This window comes from Enoplosus armatus, chromosome 21 (genome assembly GCF_043641665.1).
Source record: "Enoplosus armatus isolate fEnoArm2 chromosome 21, fEnoArm2.hap1, whole genome shotgun sequence".
In the NCBI taxonomy this organism is placed as follows: domain Eukaryota; kingdom Metazoa; phylum Chordata; class Actinopteri; order Centrarchiformes; family Enoplosidae; genus Enoplosus; species Enoplosus armatus.
The window spans coordinates 6476716-6498620 of record NC_092200.1 but is presented as its reverse complement, the minus strand read 5'-3'; the positions used below and the strand labels follow the sequence as shown (position 1 = coordinate 6498620).

Genomic DNA, 21905 nt, shown 5'->3' with positions numbered 1-21905 from the left:
GGTAGCTTTGTGTGTGTCTTTTCAAGGTGTTTCATTCAGTACTGTTGCTACGCCTGTCAAGCTTTCCATTCTCACACATTTTACAGTGAATAGTAATATTTATGATTTCAGACAAAGATGGACAAAATCTGGCTAATTAAGCTAATGTTTGCTAGCTAGAGTTGGTTGAAAACGTTGTCTCCAGCTGACTTTTTTAATGTTTCAAACTGACCTGCTTTAAAACAACAACCCTGTAAAAAGGGTCTTGAACATGTACTTGATGGCTACATTCATGTTGTTGTGCTAAAAGAGTGAAGCTAAAGCTACATGTTGCGGGCAAATAGTTAGCATCCTCACTAGGTGGTGGTGCGTGAAGTAGACATGGAAATAAAGAAACAGCATTGTTCTTGTGTTGCTGTACAGAACTAGTAAGGCAATATGTTTTCACTTTAACTTTTAGGATGAGGACAAACCAATGTGTTTGTAACGCTGGAGTGTAAACAGAGCTGCTAACGTTAGCCTAAACTTTAGCATTCAGGACCTCCCACCTCCACACAATGGGGAAATACTACAGAGTGGATATGCTTGTAGTGAATGGGGCTTTTTTTTAACGTAATCTATAACACCAAAAATGAAAGTAGTTAGTTAATGCTCCTTGGCCTTGGAGGAACACTGAGTTACGACTGTAGGTACTAAGCTAGTTAGACATGCTAATGATTACAGCTAAGGAAAGAGAGCTATGGTCAGAGGATCTTTGTGGTTATCTGATTAGGTAATTACCCAGCATCTATGTATATGTATAAATACTGGGTAATTATCATAACTTACATGAACTGGTGTGATGTTTGTCCATATACCTGATGGAAGTAAGTAAGCGAGACAGTGTATGGGAGGATTTAGGTCATTCAAAATCGATCGATCGAGGTAAAAGCCTTTACCGTCTAATGATTTTCTTTATTAAATCTAAACTTACAATAAAGAAGGTGGAAGGTGAAGGAGTTGAAATAGTCCAAAACATAAACATGACTTGTCTTGTCTTGGAGCCTTTTACTGGATGAACATGTCATTTTTGTTATCAGGAGAAACTCATATTATATACAGTATATAGTGACGGAAGTCTCTGTTGCAAAATAAAACAAGTATTATCTGTATGTGGATCAGGAAGGCTGTATTTATAAGACAAATGAGGAAACATGAGTGAAAATATTCCATTAACACTGACTTTTATTAGTGAAATGCAATCGGAAAATTAAAAATACCATGACAAAATTAAATTTTTATGATTTGGCACGAGAAAAGTGGTTTTATTCTTTGCTAAGAGAAATAAAGCAGCAGTAGTTGAGCTTGGTAACAGCCAATCTTAGCACTTAGCGATGCTTTCCAAGGATGAAGAGGCTGCCATGGCAGACCATCTGGACACTGGACGTTTCAGCACTCAGAGGTGAGGGATCGTTTTTGGGGGATGCATACTAAGGAGAGACGGGATGATGCAAGATATTATTGTCGGTGAAAACAGACAAGTGAGTCGGGCGTCGGCTTTGTTCCTTGCTGTTTAACCTTTTTCAGCAGTGGAGGAGGTTTATATTGTATGTGCTGTCTCCAGTCCATCTGAGCTGAATGTCTTTGGACTGTGAGACAAAATGGGATCAAACCTGCACAGAAAGCCTAGGAATTGAACCTGGGACTCTCCTGCTAATGACTGTTCAGCCCCGGCAGGAACACAAATGAATAATAAATCAAGTACTTCAGGAAGGTGAGGAGACATGAGTCCCGTTGGGTAACAAATGATTCATCAAAGTCCTGTCATCTCCGCATGACGTGGCCATGGAGGATCGGTAAGGCGTGACCAAAGCCGCCTCTCGGACCGTGCCATAAGATAATGAGCGGGGGTGATCAGGCTGTCAGATAAGGGTGAAAAACTCTGATGTGGCAACACCGTCTGTTGAAGTAAGGCAAGCGTGTTGTTTTCAAAACAGGAACACAGGTGGTTACTCATGGATGCATGCATGTTCAAATGATACACAAAACAGTTGGGTTTGGGGAACGTCTCACCTTCAGGACAACGGTCCAGGTAAACATTGTTTGGTGTTCTCTGACTTAAGTAGCAGTTAGAGCAACTTTAGCTTCTGTAATGTGATGTATGGAAAAGTGAAACTGAATATTGGGGGGGGGGGGGGGGGGGGGGCTATATGGAAAAAGGATTTGATCAAATGATTCAGGGATTTGATTTGATCACTTGAAAGTGGGAGTGAAACCCAATCACACTCCTCTGACTCCTGACATTACACCCCATGCTGCTATGACCCACAAGTTTACGTGTCAGGTGAAATTTTATACGATTGGAGGGATTAGCCGGTCCCAAATCACATTCAATTGGATCAGAGTGGTCAGTATAAAGCTATACATATAATGCATAATGCGTTATAGATCAGTTAGCCATTAATGGGAGCAAATTCTGCTCGGCCAGGTTGTGCAAAATCCCTTTTTGCTGGTGTTTATAGAGTTTTGGTACAGATCCTCTGAAGGCCAGAGGTCATACAGTCAAATTAGTCAAAGGGATTTTTCACAACCTGACAACCAAAATTAGCTCTTATTAATGACTTATAATGGATCTATAAAGCATTAGTAAATGATGTACTAACCATTGATAAGGCAATTAGTTGCAACTTATATTCCTTATATAGGCTGCCCTTTAAGAAAGTGGTACCAATTTATTTATACGCCTCAAAGTGCAGATAAAATATTTTAATGTGAGAGAAAAAAGAGGGTTTTTTTACATGTAAAAACGCTGTTTTTGACATACTAAAAGACAGCAGAACAATGAACGCGGTAACACGCTGTGTTTTTAAGTGTGTAGAAGGTGGCATCAACAAGCAGCTAAATGGAATGGGGAAAGGACGACTGAATGAAGAGCATTTATTTCCAGCAGGATGTGACAGGGTGTCCAGAATGAAATGCAAATATTTACCTGCAGCTCCGTACTTCCATTAAAAAGTGGGGTCGCTCTCCTCTGCGGGGATGTGCAGGTCAAGGAGACTGAGCGAGCAGACACACTGAGCTGATGCTGATGTCTTTGAGGCCGGCAGGCGGCTCACGGATCTGGGCAGCGGCGAGGGGAGATCTGTCTGACTTTAGTGTGAATAAAACATGCCGTGGCATGTTGGTAGCGACGATCGAGGAGGCCCCTTGCATTATTCATGTGGAGGAGCAGGCGAGGATGAGGGCTTGGTGGTGGTGGTGGTTGGGGGTGTTGTAAAAGGGGAAGGAGAGGAAAAGGGGGGGGTGATACGCTCTGCAGGGGCATGTGAAGGTGTAAGGGTGTTGCCAGGCTGTAAAGACCGGAGAAGGTCGTCCACCCAGCCACTGGGCTCAGTCAGTTATCATCACCCTGAGGCCTCTCCGACAACGATCTCTTCCTCAATACTGCAGGCTGACACAGGCACTGTGAAAAGCACATTTATGGCTTTGACACATTAGAAGAGAAGAAGATCATTTTGGGTCAAATGTGAGCTAAAGAAAAAAACTTCAGCATCATCAGAAGCTTTGATTATGTGCAGCTGATTGATAGATTTAACCACATTTAACAGCAAATCAATTCCTGTATCATATTAGAAATCTTTAAACCGTGTGCTCTGGCGTGTCAGAGAGTGATGAGGATGGGATGAAGGAGTCTGTAGCAGCGGTGGTGATATCCTCGGCCCCACTAACCCCAGAGACGGGAGTCTCCCACAAGAGCTGAATAAGTGTTTTCCCTCTGCAGAGCAGAGTGGAGGAAATGTGTTCCAGTCAGCAGCTCTTCTTCCAGTCAGGGAGAGGCCGACAGACAGCGCTGCAAGCCAAAGCTGATGCTACTGCACCACCTGCAGGCTCACAACCAGATCAAGTGTGTGTGTGTATGTGTGTATGTATGTGTGTGTGTTTATATACAGTTGTGTTTGTGTGTGTGTGTGTGTGTTACACCGTGGGTGTGAATAAGTCAAAATGATCTTGACATTGGGAAGTTTTCTGCCAAGTGCATCATTGGTGTATCAGTCAACATGATCTCGTGCCAAAGAGACACTAAAAGGAACAGATACACAACCGTCTTTTTATTCTGGGTGCAACGCTGGTGTTAAAGATGTTACATCTCATTTTATAAGAAAGAAAAAATGATTCTGGTTATGGTATGTTAGATGCAAATATTGCAGGCAGGACAGCAGCTGTAGTTGCTGCTGTCCATTCATTTCTGTGACACGCCCTGCACAGTTATAGGTCAGTGATGAGAGTGCTGCTGGCTGCGCACTGCAAAGGATGTGCATGTTCATATGCAGTCATAAAATAATATCATAGAGTCATTTTACCTCTGCTTGAATCTTGCTTGATGCTGTTGGACTGATCTGCCATAGGTTGCATTTTATTTATTAATAGCCCCACGTGCAAAAATCTGCTCACCTAAAGGTCTTATCTAAGCCGGACATTTTTTCAGCGCCCTTTCTAGGAACGTAAGATAATCCTGAAGCATGGCATGAAGGCTGGAGGTGGAGAAGAACAGTGTAACTGGTGCCAACAGGGCTTGATTACAGTAATGTGAACACTCAGTAGCAGCTGGTGCTTATCGGCTCCGGCTAAAGTCAGCAGTAGCACTGCACCGGCTGACACACCCCTCCCTTCTCGCAACACACACACACACACACACACACACACACACACACACAGCCTGGTTTCTAACTCAATATAAATACACTCTATCAGCCTTTGGAGGGAAACATTGTCGAGCCAAAATCCACTGCTGTTTTTACAAAAGTCTATTCAAGTGATTCATAATCTATGAATTTAAAGCTATAATCAGGGACATTTTCTAATCAATTAATGTAATAGACATACAGAATGTATTGATTATTTCAAAATGTGAAGATATTAAAGACAAAAAAATGCATGCAAAATACATTTAATTTGGCTTTCCTAATCTATTAAAAGGACATGTCAGTCTTAAACACTCTTTTTGACTGACAGGTTATCTGCACTGCATAAATACCACAACAATGGACAATTAACTACAGTGAGGTAAAGATGTTTTCTTTTCCTGTTGAGATCACAACAGAGGAAACACACAACATAAATAATTATTCTGTGATATTGATGAGACAAGCTGTCGAAAATGTATTCTTCTGATCATCAAGCGTTTATTTTATATGACATAAAAACATTTCAGATGTCATGTGAATGTCAGAAAACAGAATGCAGAATATCATAGCGGAGCACATATCACATGTGATAGAAGAAAATGTCTAGCAGCTCTTATTAGCTCACTAATACACGCGTTATATCTCGTTTGTTTAATTTGTACAAATAAAAAATGTACAAGCAGCAAGACTCCAGGAAATAGTCCCACACACAACCCCCCATAAAAACTTTGGTTATGAGCTATAACGTGTTAATTAGTGAGCTTTAGAGATGCTGGTAGACTGCTGGTAGTCTTTATGCTAAGCTAAGCTAATTGGCTGCTGGCTCCAGCTTCTTAAGTGTTACAAGGGTCTCAAACATTTCCACACTGTCGTACCCAAGACTTCCTGTTACCAAGAATAAAAAACTGAAACTATTTCACCATTTCACCTGAACAGGACCAACCACTGACACACAATAACTTGGTGAGACCACACCAGCAGATTTCACACACAGCCGGGCCTCTCATTTGAATGTTGCGCCGTTCAGTCGGATATTACTAAGTGACAGGATGGCTGGAGACAAACCTCCATTGTGGAGACTGTAACCACAGTTGCACAGTCATCAGGACTCAGAGCCATGATTTATGGTTCTACAGAAAGACAGAAAACGGTCAACTCCCTTCAGGACCTCCGTCGGAGGAAATTGCAATAGGCAGGTTGTATCAAAACTGCAAGTGGAAGTGAATGTGGCCATGACAGTTTTGTATACATGGACAAAAAAAATCTTGATGTCCTGAGCCAGGCATTAGTCTGAACCAAGCTTTGAGGTTATTCTTAGTTTTGATTCAGGACACTTTTGTTGTGACGAGCCTGTCGAATTTGTGAATGGCCAGGTGACATTTACTTTTTAATAAACCATAATTTACAAAGGTGTAAGTCTTTATTAAAGCTTATTAAATCATATATTAACTTGTAATACATTGAGAAAACATCTGTCAGACCTGATTCATACTACTTTCTAATACATTGCTAATAGATTTGAGGAAAATAAATTATATCTAATATTTATAATAATCAATGGGTAATTAATTGAGAAAACCTGTCAAAATTTGTGAATGGCCAGATGATATTTCAGTACCACTTTTTAATAGCCATACTAATAGTTTTAGGCTCTAACTCATGGCTTCATTAATAAGATAATACATGTATTTTGATTACACTTTCTTATAAGCCACTCTTTATAACAACATAACTAATGGCTGTATTCATGGTAAAAAGCCCTTTATTAATACTTTCCTGACCTGTAATAATACTTTAATAACAACAGCCATTGGGTTGCCAGGTTTGTGTTTATCTAACATAACTTGGTTTGTCCTTTTCACTCTCTAAAGCATCAATAAGTTGCCAGTTAATTGGTCTGCTTCATGAATCAAAATGCTCAATTATAGCGACAAAACACGTTAAGCTGGAGGAGGAGATACATGAACGAAATAGTTGGTTTACAAATGGTTTATTACTGATCTTAAAAGCATTAATAAAGGAGTTATTAATGATAATCAACACCAGTTACAACTTATAAACCCTTTTTAAAGTATGTCTTATTAGAAAGTGGTACCAATATTTCGTTTACTGTGGACCGCGGAAATAGTAAAAACATAATAGTTTTACATAAGGTCCACTTACTACTCACTTTTTCCAGAGCTTTCACCCTCTAAGGACGACTGATGCAGAAAAAAATAGTATCGACCATGTGTTAAGATTATTTTGTCAGTTATTTATTTTGATTTAAACTTTCAAAGTATAAAAGTAAAGGAAGATTCACGACTGACTTCAGAAGAGCAAAAGTTGCTGTCATCTTCGGCCCAAATCCATGTGGCGCGCCACAGGATCCTGACAAGCTGTTGTTTGCATGTGTGAATGGCTGGTGTGGTGACCTGCAGAGGGGGGTCAGCGAGGTTCAACATGTACAACATCTTTTCTACTAACAAGGAAATGACAAGTACTGAAGGTGCTTCTCACACTCACAGCCTCCTCTGACAAAGGTGTGAAGCACAAACATGTATATAAGTTATAAACAGTCCTTACAGTATGATCATCACACATGTGCACGCAGTGCTACAGTTACTGCAACTGTCACCATACTCTTTGTCGAACCAGTGATAAATCAATGTCTTTTTATGGCAAAATTTTATGCAATCCATACAATTCGAACGTATTCAAATTGCTTGTTTGTCAACTAATAGCACAAAACCAAAATGTTATTTGGTTTATTATTATATAAGATACTGAAAAGTAGCAAATCTTCACCTTTGAGAACGTGGGAAAAATAATAATACATTTTTGCTTGAAAGTGACTCAAATAATTAATCCATTATCAACATAATTTCCTGTGGATCAACTAATCAATTAATGGACTAATTGTTTTTGGCTCAAAATGTTTTTATCAAACCACTTTAATCAGAATATTCACACTTTCAGCAGCAATTTGCACAAAGAAAAGAGCGGGAAAGTGTTGTTTTGTTTTATATGAATAAAACTGTAAAACTGAACATTCCTCTATGTGGCGTGTGATCACCGCAGGATTATGACAGGTCACTTTGTACAACAACTGTATCTCAATATAGAAAGACTATTTTGTGTGTATTTTATGTGTAAAAGGGTGTTTATGAGCAGACTAAAGCAGTTCACTAAAACAAAAAGGACATATTTCTTGGTGTGAAACGTCCTCTTTCTTTGACAGTACTTTAGAGGAACTTGGCCCGTGCCCCCTCACTCATGTGTAGCAATACTTTCACTGACTCTTAGTTCCTGATAAAGCACTGATGCTTTGCCCAAGCAAATAGTCCTATCTGCCCAACTGACAGAGATTACAGCACTCTTGGTTCAGTTTTGCTGGCATGAAACGTGATCCACAACGAGCCGTTAATGTTTTGACACGACTGATTAACTAAGACTCCCCCGATTAAAGCAACGTGCAGAAGGAAGTGGGATTTTTGGAGGGTGCTCTGCATCTGTGACAGTGTGTTTGTGTGCGGAGGGGTGGTTGAGAGGGTGGCAGGGGTGGTCTCAGAGGATAGCCGTTGTCTTTCTCAGAAAAGTGAACTTGTCTCACCCAAGAGACAGATGAGCAATGTGTTAGGGCCTTGTGGTTTATGGACAGAACACAGTTCTCAGGCTGCCGGGGGTTTCACTGGAATAAAAGAAGAAACTCTTTACTCAGAAATAACTGACAGTTGTGCCAGTTCACTACGGCACTCAGTGTAAAAGTCCAAATGTCAAACTGTCAAGCAATGTGGGAGACACATCAGCCAAACTCAATGTGTGTTGAGAAAAGGCCTCATTATATACAGGAGGCAGATTTGTCCTCCAGAAACACAAAATGTTTCAAACCACGTTTCATAAGGCAACACTCCCTTTCACCGCTTCATATCCTTTCACTCTTTGTGTCGCACCCTCAGTCTCCATAAAATATCTTCCACAACTTCAGCTCCTTTCAGCCCGAGCTGTGTCAGCGTCAGCCACATGGTGACAACTGTCCTAAAGCCTTCTGAGCGATATGGGCTCATGAGAAAGGGATGTTTTCTGAGAGATGTGACCAACGTCACGATTCACGTCTTCTGCTGCCTGTTATGTTCCTCTGTTAGAACTTTTTTTAATCAATGCATACAAGAATGATCCAGCTTTGCCTTCTTTTCTACTGATGCTGCACGTTGGACTCTTCACATAACATCTGGCCTGAATCTGTGCTGCTAAGATGTCGTTGAGAAGAGAGAATATAATATACAGCTGCATCTTCTGTCCGCGACGGACCTGCGAGGAATTCAAACCAGCGACAAATTTGCATCTGTTTCAATACGAAGGATACATTTGATACTGAAGGGTTCAGCATTTTGATTTAAAAAGATATCTATATTTTTTGTTGTTTCTGAAGGTTTCAACCACATCTCGTGGCCTTCCTCAGTCACAACACAACCAAACTAACACAACCAAGCTATCTCCATGACAACTGAGCAGCTTTTTTTTTTTAATCAAACACTTTATTTCAGAAAACAGAAAAAATACACAGAATGGTGTCAAATTAAGGGAAAAAACCTGAGTGGAGCAAAGTATCAAATCCAGATATTTCCACATATGGCATTAAGGGTCACTGAATGGAGTATAAAGTGACATGATTCATATGCCGTCAGTGGAAGAATCAGCTTCCCACATGGGTCAATGCAGAAAAAGTGAAAATATTTTAAATGTGTTCGATTTGTGCACAAATTCAGCTGCGAAAGAAACACAAAAAGGCGTCGACAGACAGCTACTCCTAACTGCAATGTGATTCATGCTCGGCGTTGTCGTCTCTGTAGTGACTACATCTGGCCATAAATCATGCATATTAAAAATATTTGTTCATTGACTGAGATGCTTCACCTCCTGTTTCTTATGAACATATATATCAAAATACAATAAAATAATAATAACACCTCAGCTTCTTCAACTCTAAGTAGAATACAATGCTAGGCTGTCTTACTCTTTACATGCATCCTTACTGCAGATACCTCCAACTGAATAATGTCTTGAACAGTGTCGGTCCATTGGGTTTTTGATATTGAGTGTGGAGGTGTCTGATTCGTGCTAGGAAGACACACCTTGTCCAAGACGACAAATTAAGTGCCAATACATAATTTAAAAGCAAAATAAAGGCGGAGCTGCGTTATTATCACGTCCAGCAAGTCACAGAAAGAACTCACCACATTCATATGAAAAAACATCCATGACTTTTAAATGAAAACCACACATTCAAGGTCAAGATATCTGTTTATCAGTATGCCTGATATGATATTTGAGGAAGACCTTGAAGGTTGAAGTTGCCTTGTTTTGTTTTTACCTCTCTTTTTTTCTTTTGTATGCTGCTTTTGTCCTACATCTGTACCTTATCATGCATCCATACCAGTCAGTTCATGTCAAACAATGTTTATCATAAACCATGACATAAAGGACAGTAAAGAGACGTCTATCAGTTCACTATATTCACAGATTTTCCCTCTCTGTATCTTGCAGCATCAATCTGTAATCTCATCTGGATGTAAAGTGTGGTTTGGAGGTTTGGTGCACTTTTTGGTGAGTTTTTTTGCACCAGCCATGCCTCCAAACAGCATCCTAATGTTCAGCTGTGATGAATCAAAACACCTCAGAGGAAAGCTTGACTTGGCGTCTCCCTGAGAAAAGGGTTCACGCCTCAGCTGACGACGCAGCATGAGTGAGAGCCTCTGCAGTGAAAGTCACGGTGGGAGATCAGAACAGGGTTGCCGCCCGCAGCCCGCTGAGAAGTTGTCACGGTGACGAACAGCTTTTCTGCGAGTGTTGCATGCTCTACAACCACATTTGAGCTGCATTCATTCATTTGGAAAAAAAAAAAGAAACTGCAAGCTTTGGGGCAGCACTTTCCCATTTTTACCACTCTCTCCCTCAAGGACTTTAAAGCCCACCAAAGATTAAACCACTTTATTTCCTCCCGTCTCCCTCCTTCACTCCCTCTCGTTTCCTCCCTTTTCCCATGTCTGTTAGTGCAGTGATGCTGCAGAGGACACACCCATGCACACTCTGCTGCCTCTCTGTCTTTGACCCTGAGAAGTTCTCCAATGCACTGCTGATAGTGCTGCAGTGCCCACCCAAGAGTAGCAGAGTAGCCCCCTTCTCACTCTAAAGCACCACTGAAAAGAGGAGAAACAAGAGAGAAAGGTTAGTGGACTGAAAATGTATTGAAAGGATATTTCTCTTTCTGAAGGATGAGAGTAAAGGGAGAAATCCGTTAATGTGGAAAGAAGGAATAATGGATCCACAAAAGCTTTTTTTTATGAAAGGGAGATGACCACTTGTCATTGACATCATACAATTATGTTTGTTAATGAGCCATTAACGATAGTAGACATAGAGCGGTCACAAAAGGCAAAAACACATTCAGTGAATATGTAACACTGACAAATGCATAAATAGATATTTTTCTCCATCTGAGAGAAAACCTTTCTTGTTTTCCTCCATTTTATTTAAGTGTGTCTTTCATGAGACTGGATCTATCCTATCATTCATGTTGACTCATTACTGCTTAATGGAATAATTCGACATTTTGGGAAATACACTTTCTTACTGAGGAGCGGCTTTGCCTGCAGCAGAAGATGCCACTTTCACGTCTGTATGGTAAATATGAAGCTACAGCCAGCAGCTGGTTAGCTTAGCTTAGCACAAAGACTGGACACAAGCGGAAACAGCTAGCCCGAGTGTGTGAGAAGGTAAAACAAAATCCACCTACCAGAACCTCCAAAGATGTAACACTTGTTGTTTAATCCGTACAAAACACAAAGTGTATAAGAAACAATTCACTGCTTTACAAAACATTTTGTGCCAACGATTTCTTGGCCTTCCTGGAGTCCCTGTTGGTTGCCTGGCAACTGGTCCCAGCCAATCATGCTTGTATAAGCTTAATTTTAAACTAGCATTAAATTACATTTTAGGCCACTTTGGGGCAAGTTGTGAACACAACATTGACATATCGTCACCTTTTAAGTTGTTGATATGTTGAACTTGTTAGCAGGCAGTTGCTTGTTTACGCATCCAGCAGTTATGGAGCAACATTATCATTCATATGGAGTTTTGTTTCTGCCCACCTGCTGAGTGAAATTCCCTCTTTTAGCTCCCTTTTTGACCTCCACCAGCTCCTGAGGGAACTCTCCGTCTCTTTCGCTGCTAAATGCTCACCAACTAGTCTCTTACTGCGTCTGTCAGCTGTTTGGTGCTGAGCAGGTAGTGTACAGTTGGTTTTTAGAGCTTTTTTGCTGAAAACAGCTGCCTGCTGTGGCCGAAAACAGCAGTATGAGAGCGGTGAGAGTGAACCAGAAGAGTAAAGCTGCTCGGCAGCTAAACAACAAGCTGAAACTCCCTATAAAGCTGTGCAAAACTGGGAGGAGATGCAGGTAATAATTTCTATAGGTTCACCACTACGAGTGATACCTTTCACATCATCATTTCGTAGATTATAGAGTATAAATTATAGCTGCTTAAACTGAACAGAAGACAGTCAGCGCTGAACGTCGCGGCCGTATGAACAGCGATGCGTTCAGTTGCTAGCCGGCTGCTGGCAGTAGCTCCGTATTTATCGTACAAACATGAGAGTGGCATCAATCTTTTCACCTAACGCTCAGTAAAAAAGCGAACAAGCACATTGCCAAACTATTCCTGGCAGCAGAGCTCATTTCAAAGAAAATAAACTGCCTCTGTGTGTGTCATTGTGTCTAGTTAATCAGGCTTTGAGATCTAAAACCTCACTGCCTGCGGTTGAGCATGGGGAATATGCATCACTGCTTTTCACATGAGAAAATAAAACAACCCAGTGACGACAATATGAGACAAGGGATCGAACATGACGAGGCGCATTGTAGAAAACAAGAGTTCTCCTTTTAATTTCTCCAGCCACAACATACTGTCCATTTACAGTACAGACTCCCAAATTTAATTTGATTTTGCACATCACAGTTTAAAGTTTTCAAATGAAAAATACAACACAACTATGAAAAAAAAAGACATATGCACAAATTAAAACCTATAAAAAATATAAAAACAGTACTCTTAAATCTCATTTCGACAAGTACCATTTCAATAACAAAACATTTAATAATGCACAATAGAGCAGACAAATTAAACTGAAGCATTAGGTTGTTTTTTTTAAATAGAAGCAAAAGACATAATTTTCATCATGCAGAAGATGTAATATTAAATAACGAATCAAACAAAAATAATATATACTTCTCTATATATCTCTCTCTTTTAAATTTTCAAGTCAAAGCACTCCCGTCCCTTATATAGGGAAAAACAAGACATGTTTAAAAACACCAGAGGATCCACAATGCTTTCATTAGCTGCCATTGTCGCATGGCCTTTTATCGAAAACATTACATCTCAGCAACATCTTTTTGGCACAGAAAAAGACGTTCATAATGGCAGTAGCATTTTGCATTATAAAATAGGGCGGAGCTGTAGCTCTTTTTTCCATTATAAAATTTTTAAAAAAAGCAAAAAAAACAAACAAAAAAAACCCCAAAAACATTCTGTGCACCGACATCAGTCAGGAGAGTGGCGTCTCCCCCCAGCAGGGTGTGAGGCAAGCAGTTGTAGCAGCAGCAGCAGCGGCAGCTCGGTCTACTGCAGCATGCTCTTGATAGTCTTGTTGGTTGATTCATCATTCAGATGCTTGGTTGTGTACCTGCAGGTGAGAGGAGAAAAAAAACACATCAGTGGCTGCATCACATCTTCCTGTAGATCCTGTGGTGAAAGAAGTATTCAAAATCCTACTGAAGTAAAAGTACCAATACAACAATGTAAAAAAATACTCCATTACAAGGAAAACTTCTGTATTCAAAATCCTGCTTAAGTAAAAGTGTTATCAGAAAAATGTACTGAAAGTATCAAAAGTAAAAGTACACATTTGGGTGAAAAATGTCCCCCGTAACTAACCTTCATATATCGATTAATCTGCTGATTATTTCCTCAATTAATAGATGATGATATGATTACATGCTTCCCAAACTAGAGGTGGAGCCTCTCCAAAGCCTCACAAGATAAATCTGAGGGGTTGTGAGATGATTAACGTGTTTTTTTCGTTGTTTTTTTATTTATTTTCTCTAATCTCTTGCTTTTTAAAAAAATAAATATTGGATAATTTGACCTCTTTGGGCATCTAACTGACGTCTGAAACGTGGCAAAGGGCTTCAACTAGACGCTGCTTTTTTGTTCACTGGTTAAATCTATAACTATGTATTTTATAATCTTATCATATGTTTGTTTTGTAAAATCTGAATCTAAAAAGCAGCTGTCACATAAACGTAGTTGAGTAGAAGCATAAAGTAGCATAAAAAGGAAATACTCAAGTGCCTCAAAGTATACTTTAGTACAGTACTTAAATACATGTACTTAGTTACTTCCCCCACTGATGAATACTTTGTCATCCTGTGAGATCACAGATGTAACCGATGAAAGAAAATTTGGTGACTTTTGCATGCGAGTGACCTCATGTAGCGGCAGCCCGCCTCGGGCCCCCGGTACAGAGAGAGAGATCCAGATGTGAGGTCACCACAGAAATGACCCCGTCAGCTCGAGCAGCTGTGAGCGTTAGGCGAGCCGGGTAAAATTTGGGAGACTGTAAGGGGACGAGGTGTCAGACGTAATCGGCCTTTCTGGAGAGGCTTTGACACCCAACCCGGATCTAGCACAGAGGGCTCACAGCTGACCGAGTCCCCGCTGGACTGTGCAGAGAATGAGTCACTGTGCTGAAGGGGAGTGAAATAAAGCGAGAGGTTCGTCTGCTGCTGCTGCTCATGAACAGGCACCGATATCATTCAGCTCACAGCATGAGCAGCCGTCTCCTTTTCAATGAAAGCTGGTGAGTTGAAAAGTGCGCTCGCCGCCAGACTGGAGCTATAATCACATTACATGCTGGGCTGTAGGGGGAAAGAAAACACAATTTGATTTCGACATGAGCTTACCTGAGAGCGTTGAGAAGGCCTTCTACGCTGTTCGGAGGCTGATCTTTGAGGACTTTGATGCAGCCTTTCATCTGCGGACAAGAAACAGAATGTTAGCTTTATACAGCAAGCTGTGAAGTGGGATAGAGGAGGGGACATGGCTGCACTCACGTCGATTTTGGACGACTTTGCAAAAGCTCCTACAGGATGGACATAGTCGTACAGGATGATGACTCCGACCATCACCCGGAGGCAGAACGACACCGTCTCCTCACTGGTGAATCGACTGCGGTACTCCCTGAAGGGACACGAAGTGGCGATTAGAAGCGTGAATGTAAAGAGCCAGACGTGAAGCAGCTCTAACAACGCGGGAAGTCACTTACGGTGTTTCCAACATGACTTTACACACACTCGCCATCGTGCTTAAGCAGTCCGTCGTGTTCTCGATGGGCAGGTTCTTGTTCTGGGAAAAGACAGACAGACAAACAAACAAACGAACGAAAAGGAATGAGGGGACGCTTTCACGCGGGTTCAAAGTGTTCACTGCTTTCTCCTGTAGAGTCTTACCTCGGACACAAACTTTGTTGTGCCGTCACTTAATGTTTTCAGCATGGGCGTGGCATCGGCGTAGAACAGAGATATCCTATTGGCCAGTTCATTGTTGACTTCATTCTCACCCTCCGCCTGAAAATCATTCAAAATAACGACATTTTATTGTAAGGCTCCTTTCTTTCTTGCATCTCTTCAGGTCAAAGGTCAGGGTCAGCTACAGTCCAGAGACCCTGGAGCTCATAAGGACTCTGGTGTCTGTCAGTGGATCTCACCCCACATACACACATGCAAAACGTCATTAAAACATCCATCAGATTCTGACCTCCGTTACAAATGTCACCACACTTGGCACAAGCTGTTCAGCTCCTGATGAGCCATAAACTCTTTCCCAGAATTACAACATCCTTAATTCAATGGACTAAAATAACTCAAGTAAGCTCTGTGAGAAGCATACAGGAAGAAAAAAAGTCCTTTTATTTATTGGTTCATTTACTTGTTTCCCCTGCCCACTGTAGCTCTATTGTGAAACAGTAAAGCTCATAGTGAAACTGGTGGCCTTGATCGACAGATATAGTTCACATGTTCCCAACATATAGGAACAGGGCTTCTCAAAATCCAGACAAGCTCCAGATCTGGATGTCACCATCAGTTGGGATATATTTCCTTCAGTTTGAGCATTTGCGGTCAGAGTGTAGACGGTGCAGACTGCGGCTACACGGGTCGTTAGTGTCCGTGCGGGGTCCAATCACAAGAAGCGTAATGTCGTTATTGCTCGATGGCGTGTGAATGTAATCGCTAATGCTAGCAGCAAGATGTTCTCAAAGTTTGCAAAGAAAAGGGGAAGTTGAAACAGACAACAGAAACAGAAACCTGTTCGTTGAATGAGTTTTGTTGCTATAGATTTATTATAACTTATTGACTTTTACTTAGTTTGTGCGTTGAGCCGTCACTGGTCTGCTGATGGTGTGGACTGCGCTTTACTGGGATGAATTCTATTATTAAAACATATAATGAGCCAATTTTATTTGAAACCTCTTAAGGACGCATGAAACATAGAACTGTTATCTGGAACTATTAGAAGTTTTGTTTGGCGTTGTTGTCATGCAGCTCCAATCGATTGTGATGGTGCACATAAAAGGAATTTCATTAAATAAAGTCATAACTGAAAAAATTGTGATAAAACCACATCACCGAGCCCCGCCACTCCTCCTGGTTTCCCAGCTGACTAACTCATCCTGCTGCTTTATAGTTTCACACTGAACGAGACACTGAAAACACCTGGCGGGTAACAAAGAACAAGGTGTCTCTTGAACAGCCTGTTCTAAATTTGTCTGCATATTTAAATAATAACGTCTCCTGCTCTTCTTTTTTTTTGTATGAAAACACTGACAGAATATGAATAATCGTCCCACAATTTCAAACCAATTCATGTTTTAACAAATGATGACATATGAGCTCAAAGACTAGCTTTTCTTTTACCGCGGGGAAAGATGCGTTTCATCTCAGATGTCTGAATGATTCGGTTGTCTGAGTGGTGACTAAATTGCTGCTGCTGTTGCTGTTGCGAGACGGAGCTACGAGGGAGGACGGCAGCCTGAGCGCCTTTCAGCAGTGACGGGTCCTAACGACAACTTGTCTGGGCCCATTTGCCTAATGGCACATTTTGGTTTGGAGAATAAAACCTCCTGTCAGACGGTCAAAACTAAGAGCAGCTTCAGTTCATTCTGCACACACACAGGAACACTGAAATCTCACCTAAGTATCTATTAGAAGTCCTTGAAGCCGCTGAATAAAGATGTACATCTGGTGAAGTGCGGCATGCATGATATAGGAGAGTGAATTGAATTTCATATCCCCAAAGCTATTGTCTGCAATCCATACAGGAAACATCCTATGACACTTTAATTGTATTGAGTGAGCGGCTTCCTTTTCAATGCCACTTAAATAAATCTGTTATTTGTGGTTTAAGGTGCACTGGCAGGTCTCAGACTTTTAGTTCAATTATACAGCTGTGGTTTGGTTAATTTGGTCCAAACTGTGGAAAAAAGGATAATACATTTCTGCCTTTCAGAGCTATAAACATGAAGTCATACGGACTGGCAGGAAACTCATTGATTGGATCGTTTCGGCGACGTCATCCTGCTTCATCAGGGCCACATATCCACGACAGCAAGTCGTGCAGCACTTGCACACTTTTTAATTTTTTTTTTTAAATGCATAAATGTGAAACTCTGACAACTGCCAAGGGTTTTATTGCCTTAATAGATCCCAGAGGGCGCCATCAACTGTTCAGACTCTACATTGACCTGGAATTAGGCGTTTCATCTCTTTTGGGGGTTTGGGCCATGCTACTGATTTGGGATCAGTTACTGCCTCCACGCGCTGCTGCCCTCGACTTTGTGCTGTAAACTCCCTGAAACTCCCCGTGGGGCTCTGACTTCATGTTGCGAGACGCTTCTTGCCGCACTCTTCCCGACTCCCGGGGCTCCAACAGTCTGCAAACTTCATCAATCACTCCTGCCTTTCTACTGGCACAGTCTGAACTGTGCTGGATTATAATGAGAACTGATGGCTTTAATCAACATCAGCTCTGAGTATAGGCGAGTCATGATGACGCACATTTTTAAAATTTGATCAGGGCCAGTGCCATGGAAACATTAAAAAAAATCTAAATTAACGACTGCTTGAACACTAAGATTAACATTTTTGTATCAAAATAAACTCAGTCATCTCTGCTTAATCTATTGATAGCTGACGTAAATGGTACACGACTAAATGTAAACTCCATTGTTAAACATACCGTTAGTTCAATAGTTCCAGTTAAGGAAAAACTTCATCCCACAGCATACCGTGATATTTTAGACCAGTGATTCTCAAACTTTTTACTTTTTACCGTTTTGCTTCACTGTCACCGCTCTCATAGAGTTTTTGGAGTAGGCAGCTGTTTCAGATAAAAAATGTCTAAAAAACCTTGTTAGCAAACAGTTGCTTATTTACACATTCAGCAGTTACATGGCAACATATCAAGTCCCATATTTAGTCTTTTAGCTCTGTTTTTGGTCTCTACCACCTCCTGAGATGCTCTGTTAAGTTTACCAGCTAGTCGCTAACTGTGTCCGTCTGCTGTTTGGTGCTGAGCAGATAGCGTGCAGTGTGTTTTTACAGCTTTTTTGCTGGGAAGGAAGATGATGGGAGCAGTGAGAGTGAATCAAAGCAGTAAAGTTGCAGGATGTAAAACAAAAACAATGAGCTGAAAGATGCTAAAATCCTCCACAGAGCTGAGGGATAATTCTGTCTCTTTGTGAGTTCATCACTACGAGCAACTAAAAGTAGTAACTTGGACAAAGTCGGGGTGGTGCGTATGTAATTAAAGAAACCCTGAGAGGAGAGGGACACAATGAGCTCACCGGTACGTTGTTGATCCGCATTCGGCTCAGGGTTCTCCTATAGTAGCTGAAGTCATTCTGAATGGCAGGATTTGTCATCTGTAAAATACAACAGACATGCATTTCATGAGAGAGAGAGAGAGAGAGAGAGAGAGACACAGAGAGAGAGAGAGAGAGAGAGAGACACAGAGAGAGAGAGAGAGAGAGAGAGAGAGAGAGAGAGAGAGAGAGAGAGAGAGAGAGAGAGAGAGAGAGAGAGAGAGAGAGAGAGAGAGAGAGAGAGAGAGAGAGAGAGATTCTCAGCATGTCTGTAGGTGGCACAGCACACATTCAGCTCTGGATCAAACACGCCATCGTCATGACAGAATACTTTAGCCAACAAGGCAGAAATGTAGCTTTGGGGGGAAATGACATAAAAAGAACATGGATACAATTACAATTTTATTTGCTGAACTGGATATGAATCCTCTGACACTCATCCCCCCTTTACATCCACATCCCCGCTCATCCTGTCAGGAGAAATTAGGCTATTTTCCTGTTACAGTCGCGCTGTGCATCCGTATAGTCTGTGACAGGAGGGTCAACAATTACAATGCTGACAAAAAGGTATAAAGGGTCTCATTAAGAAGAAGCGAGGTTAGAGGGAACAGAGGCCAAATATAGGCTTACTGTCTGGCTTTTATATGAGGCTGCAAGTTAAAATAATATCACAGTACACAGACAGTTAAACTTCCTACACAATATGAATTATCTGCTTCCACCGTGAAGCCAAACTGACCCCTCAAATAGAAGCCAGCCAACCAGAGAGCTTCTTTCAAACGTCACCACCAGTGAGAGAGCTCATCATGTGGCTAATTATCCTCATTCCTGTATGAGCCTGTCACACTCAAAGCTGCACTGGCAGCATGCTAATCCCGCTACAATAGACTGGTACTCAGTCTGTGTCCACTGTGTGCACCAGGAGAGACAGGCTGCTTCGCCAGGGAGGGGCTGCACACTTTAACTAGGTCAGAAGCCCGTGCATGGGTGTGAAAGATTGATGAATAGGCCTGGCATGCCACCTTGTACCCCCTACCTTCGTGTTTTTATCTCTCCAGCCTGGGTAGTGGGCACTAATTGGGATGTCGCAGCAAATCGCCTGGGGGTGTCGGGGTGTTTTTTTTTTTATTATTTAAGTTTTTGTATCCAAGGAGCGAGGGTGTAGGGGAACCAGTTCACCCACTGTCTAACCAGATGAGTGCTCACACAATTATGTTTTTGACAATGGCCATTCGACCGACACCCACTCTTGATTCCTGGTGTTTTTCTGGGTTGCACATACGCAATTTGTGTTTGAATTCAAGCCAGATAAGTTCTTGAAGCCCCCCCCCCCTTCATTTATAAAACCTGCCACATTATGCAGGACTCGGCTCAGGACAACAACAATTTGCAGACCTCTTCCCCCACTATAACCCTTATTAGCCATTCCACTGACATCCAGTGTATTATAAACAGCAGAGCAATACCAGGATTCTAATTAAATGCTAATCATGCGCTCACTGGCTGCAGCCTAAAACTGCACAGAGCTAAAAATCAATTCAGGGGCATCAGCAGTTTGTTGGGCGACTAAGAGGTCTGGTTTATATCACAGCAGAAAAGCGCAGAGTTTATATCAACATCTAAAAAGGTGAGGTTTTGGAGGTTTAAAGGCAGAAACTGACACTTAGCATATGTTGGAGAGTTAGAGAGTCGTACTTTAAGCTCATCAAAGCGCAGTGTGAAGTGCATGATCTCGGCGAACTGCCTGGCCAGCGCCTGCTCCCGCTCCAGGTGCTGAGTGGGGTCGTCGTAAGTCTCGCTGGTCAGAGCTCCCAGGAGGCTGTGCAGCGCCGCCTCTGTGAGGACAATAAGAGATATCTGTGAGAGGGGCAGCACTGTCAGAGGGCGGCCACGAAAACGTCAGCCTTTCTGTGGAAAATGTATATATGTTGTGAGCTTGTATTCATTCTATACAGGACCCCGATGAAGGCCTTGAACCTGAGACACTGGCTGATGTATATGTAGTCTTCCAGGTCATCAGTGTGTGCTGCTGAATAATGTCTCACACTCAGCTTTTTGTCATTCAAGCACCCATTTAGCAGCTGAAGAATCAGCACTACATGCAAAGATGCAAAGGTCATAAGAGAGAAGAAATGCTGTATGAAGCACAGAGGAGTGATGAATGTCTTCAAGTGTCTTGTTTTGTCTGAGCAACAGCCCAAAACCACAAGATATTTAATTTACTATCATATATGATAAAGAAAAGCAGCAATGCTCACAATTGAGAAGCCTGTATATGAAATAGCTTTAAGTTTTGGACTGTTAATCATTAGGTATAATTAGGTATAAAATCCATCTGTCAATGTTGTAGTCAGTGTATTGGCCTTAAAGTGCATCGCACCAGTTAATCTTAACTTTACAAGCCAGAACAGAAGCGTCCCATCAAAGGGTAAACACTGCTGTTAATGCAGGTCTGCTGTGTATTCATATTCATGTAAAGTCAATTTTATTTATTTAGCCCAAAATCACAAATATGCTTCAATGGGCTTCACAATCTGCACAGCATACGACACCCTCTAAGATCAGACCCTTGATTCAGATAAGGAAAAACTCCCCTGAAAAACAGTCCACAGAGGAACAGAGGAGGGGTCCTTCCTCCTCTACATGTTCTGTGGATGAGGCCAAAGAACAGCTCTTAAAGTGGATCCTAACCACAGTTAGATTTGTGAACAGTGTACTGTGTCAGCTGACCTGAGTAGGGCAGAGACAGATAATGGGGCAGCGGTGGTGCCCAAACTGCCCAGGGCCCAGTGCCAGTCTGGGGGGGAGCGTAGGGAGGGTTTGGGGGGAGCGTAGGGAGGGTTTGGGGGGGCCGAGAGGCTTTCCTGCTCAGATGCAGATGAGACATGGGACTAATTATCTCATTGGCATGAGATGGGGGGGGGGGGGGGGGGCAGGGGATTTCATTCAAGCAGGATTACACTCATTGTTTTGACAGTAAGTAAATACAAAGCCTGTGCCATGGCTTGACATGGCATACCCACAGTTCGATAATTACGTATGTATGAGGAGCACCGGCAGGGAAATGAGGAAAAGATTAAGTGAAACGTAGTGAACAACTTTCAAACAAGTAGTATTATTAAACTAACATGTCTTGTTCAAACATCCACTTTTAAGAAAAAAAAGTAGAGAACCTTTAAAGCCCAGAGGGAATTTTTATTTATAGACGCAGACGGTGTTTAGAATTCAGTCTAGACGCTGCAGAGAGGCTTCAATAATGACATAACCCAGACGGGCTCAACATCTGATGCAATAAGGCTGCGTGG

At 41.7% G+C, this 21905-nt stretch overlaps 1 protein-coding gene across 1 annotated transcript in view; it reads right to left on the bottom strand.

Moving 5' to 3' along the window:
* Positions 1-12538: 12538 nt before the first annotated feature.
* fam49bb (family with sequence similarity 49 member Bb) overlaps positions 12539-21905 on the bottom strand; it is a 31182-nt gene continuing 21815 nt past the window's right edge. The window contains exons 6-12 of the mRNA XM_070927927.1: positions 20296-20435; positions 18583-18660; positions 15191-15307; positions 15007-15086; positions 14795-14921; positions 14645-14715; positions 12539-13365 (exon numbers count right to left, since the gene is read on the bottom strand). Coding sequence (XP_070784028.1) covers positions 13302-13365; positions 14645-14715; positions 14795-14921; positions 15007-15086; positions 15191-15307; positions 18583-18660; positions 20296-20435 — 677 coding nt within the window. The 3' untranslated portion in view covers positions 12539-13301. The remainder of the gene's footprint in view (positions 13366-14644; positions 14716-14794; positions 14922-15006; positions 15087-15190; positions 15308-18582; positions 18661-20295; positions 20436-21905) is intronic.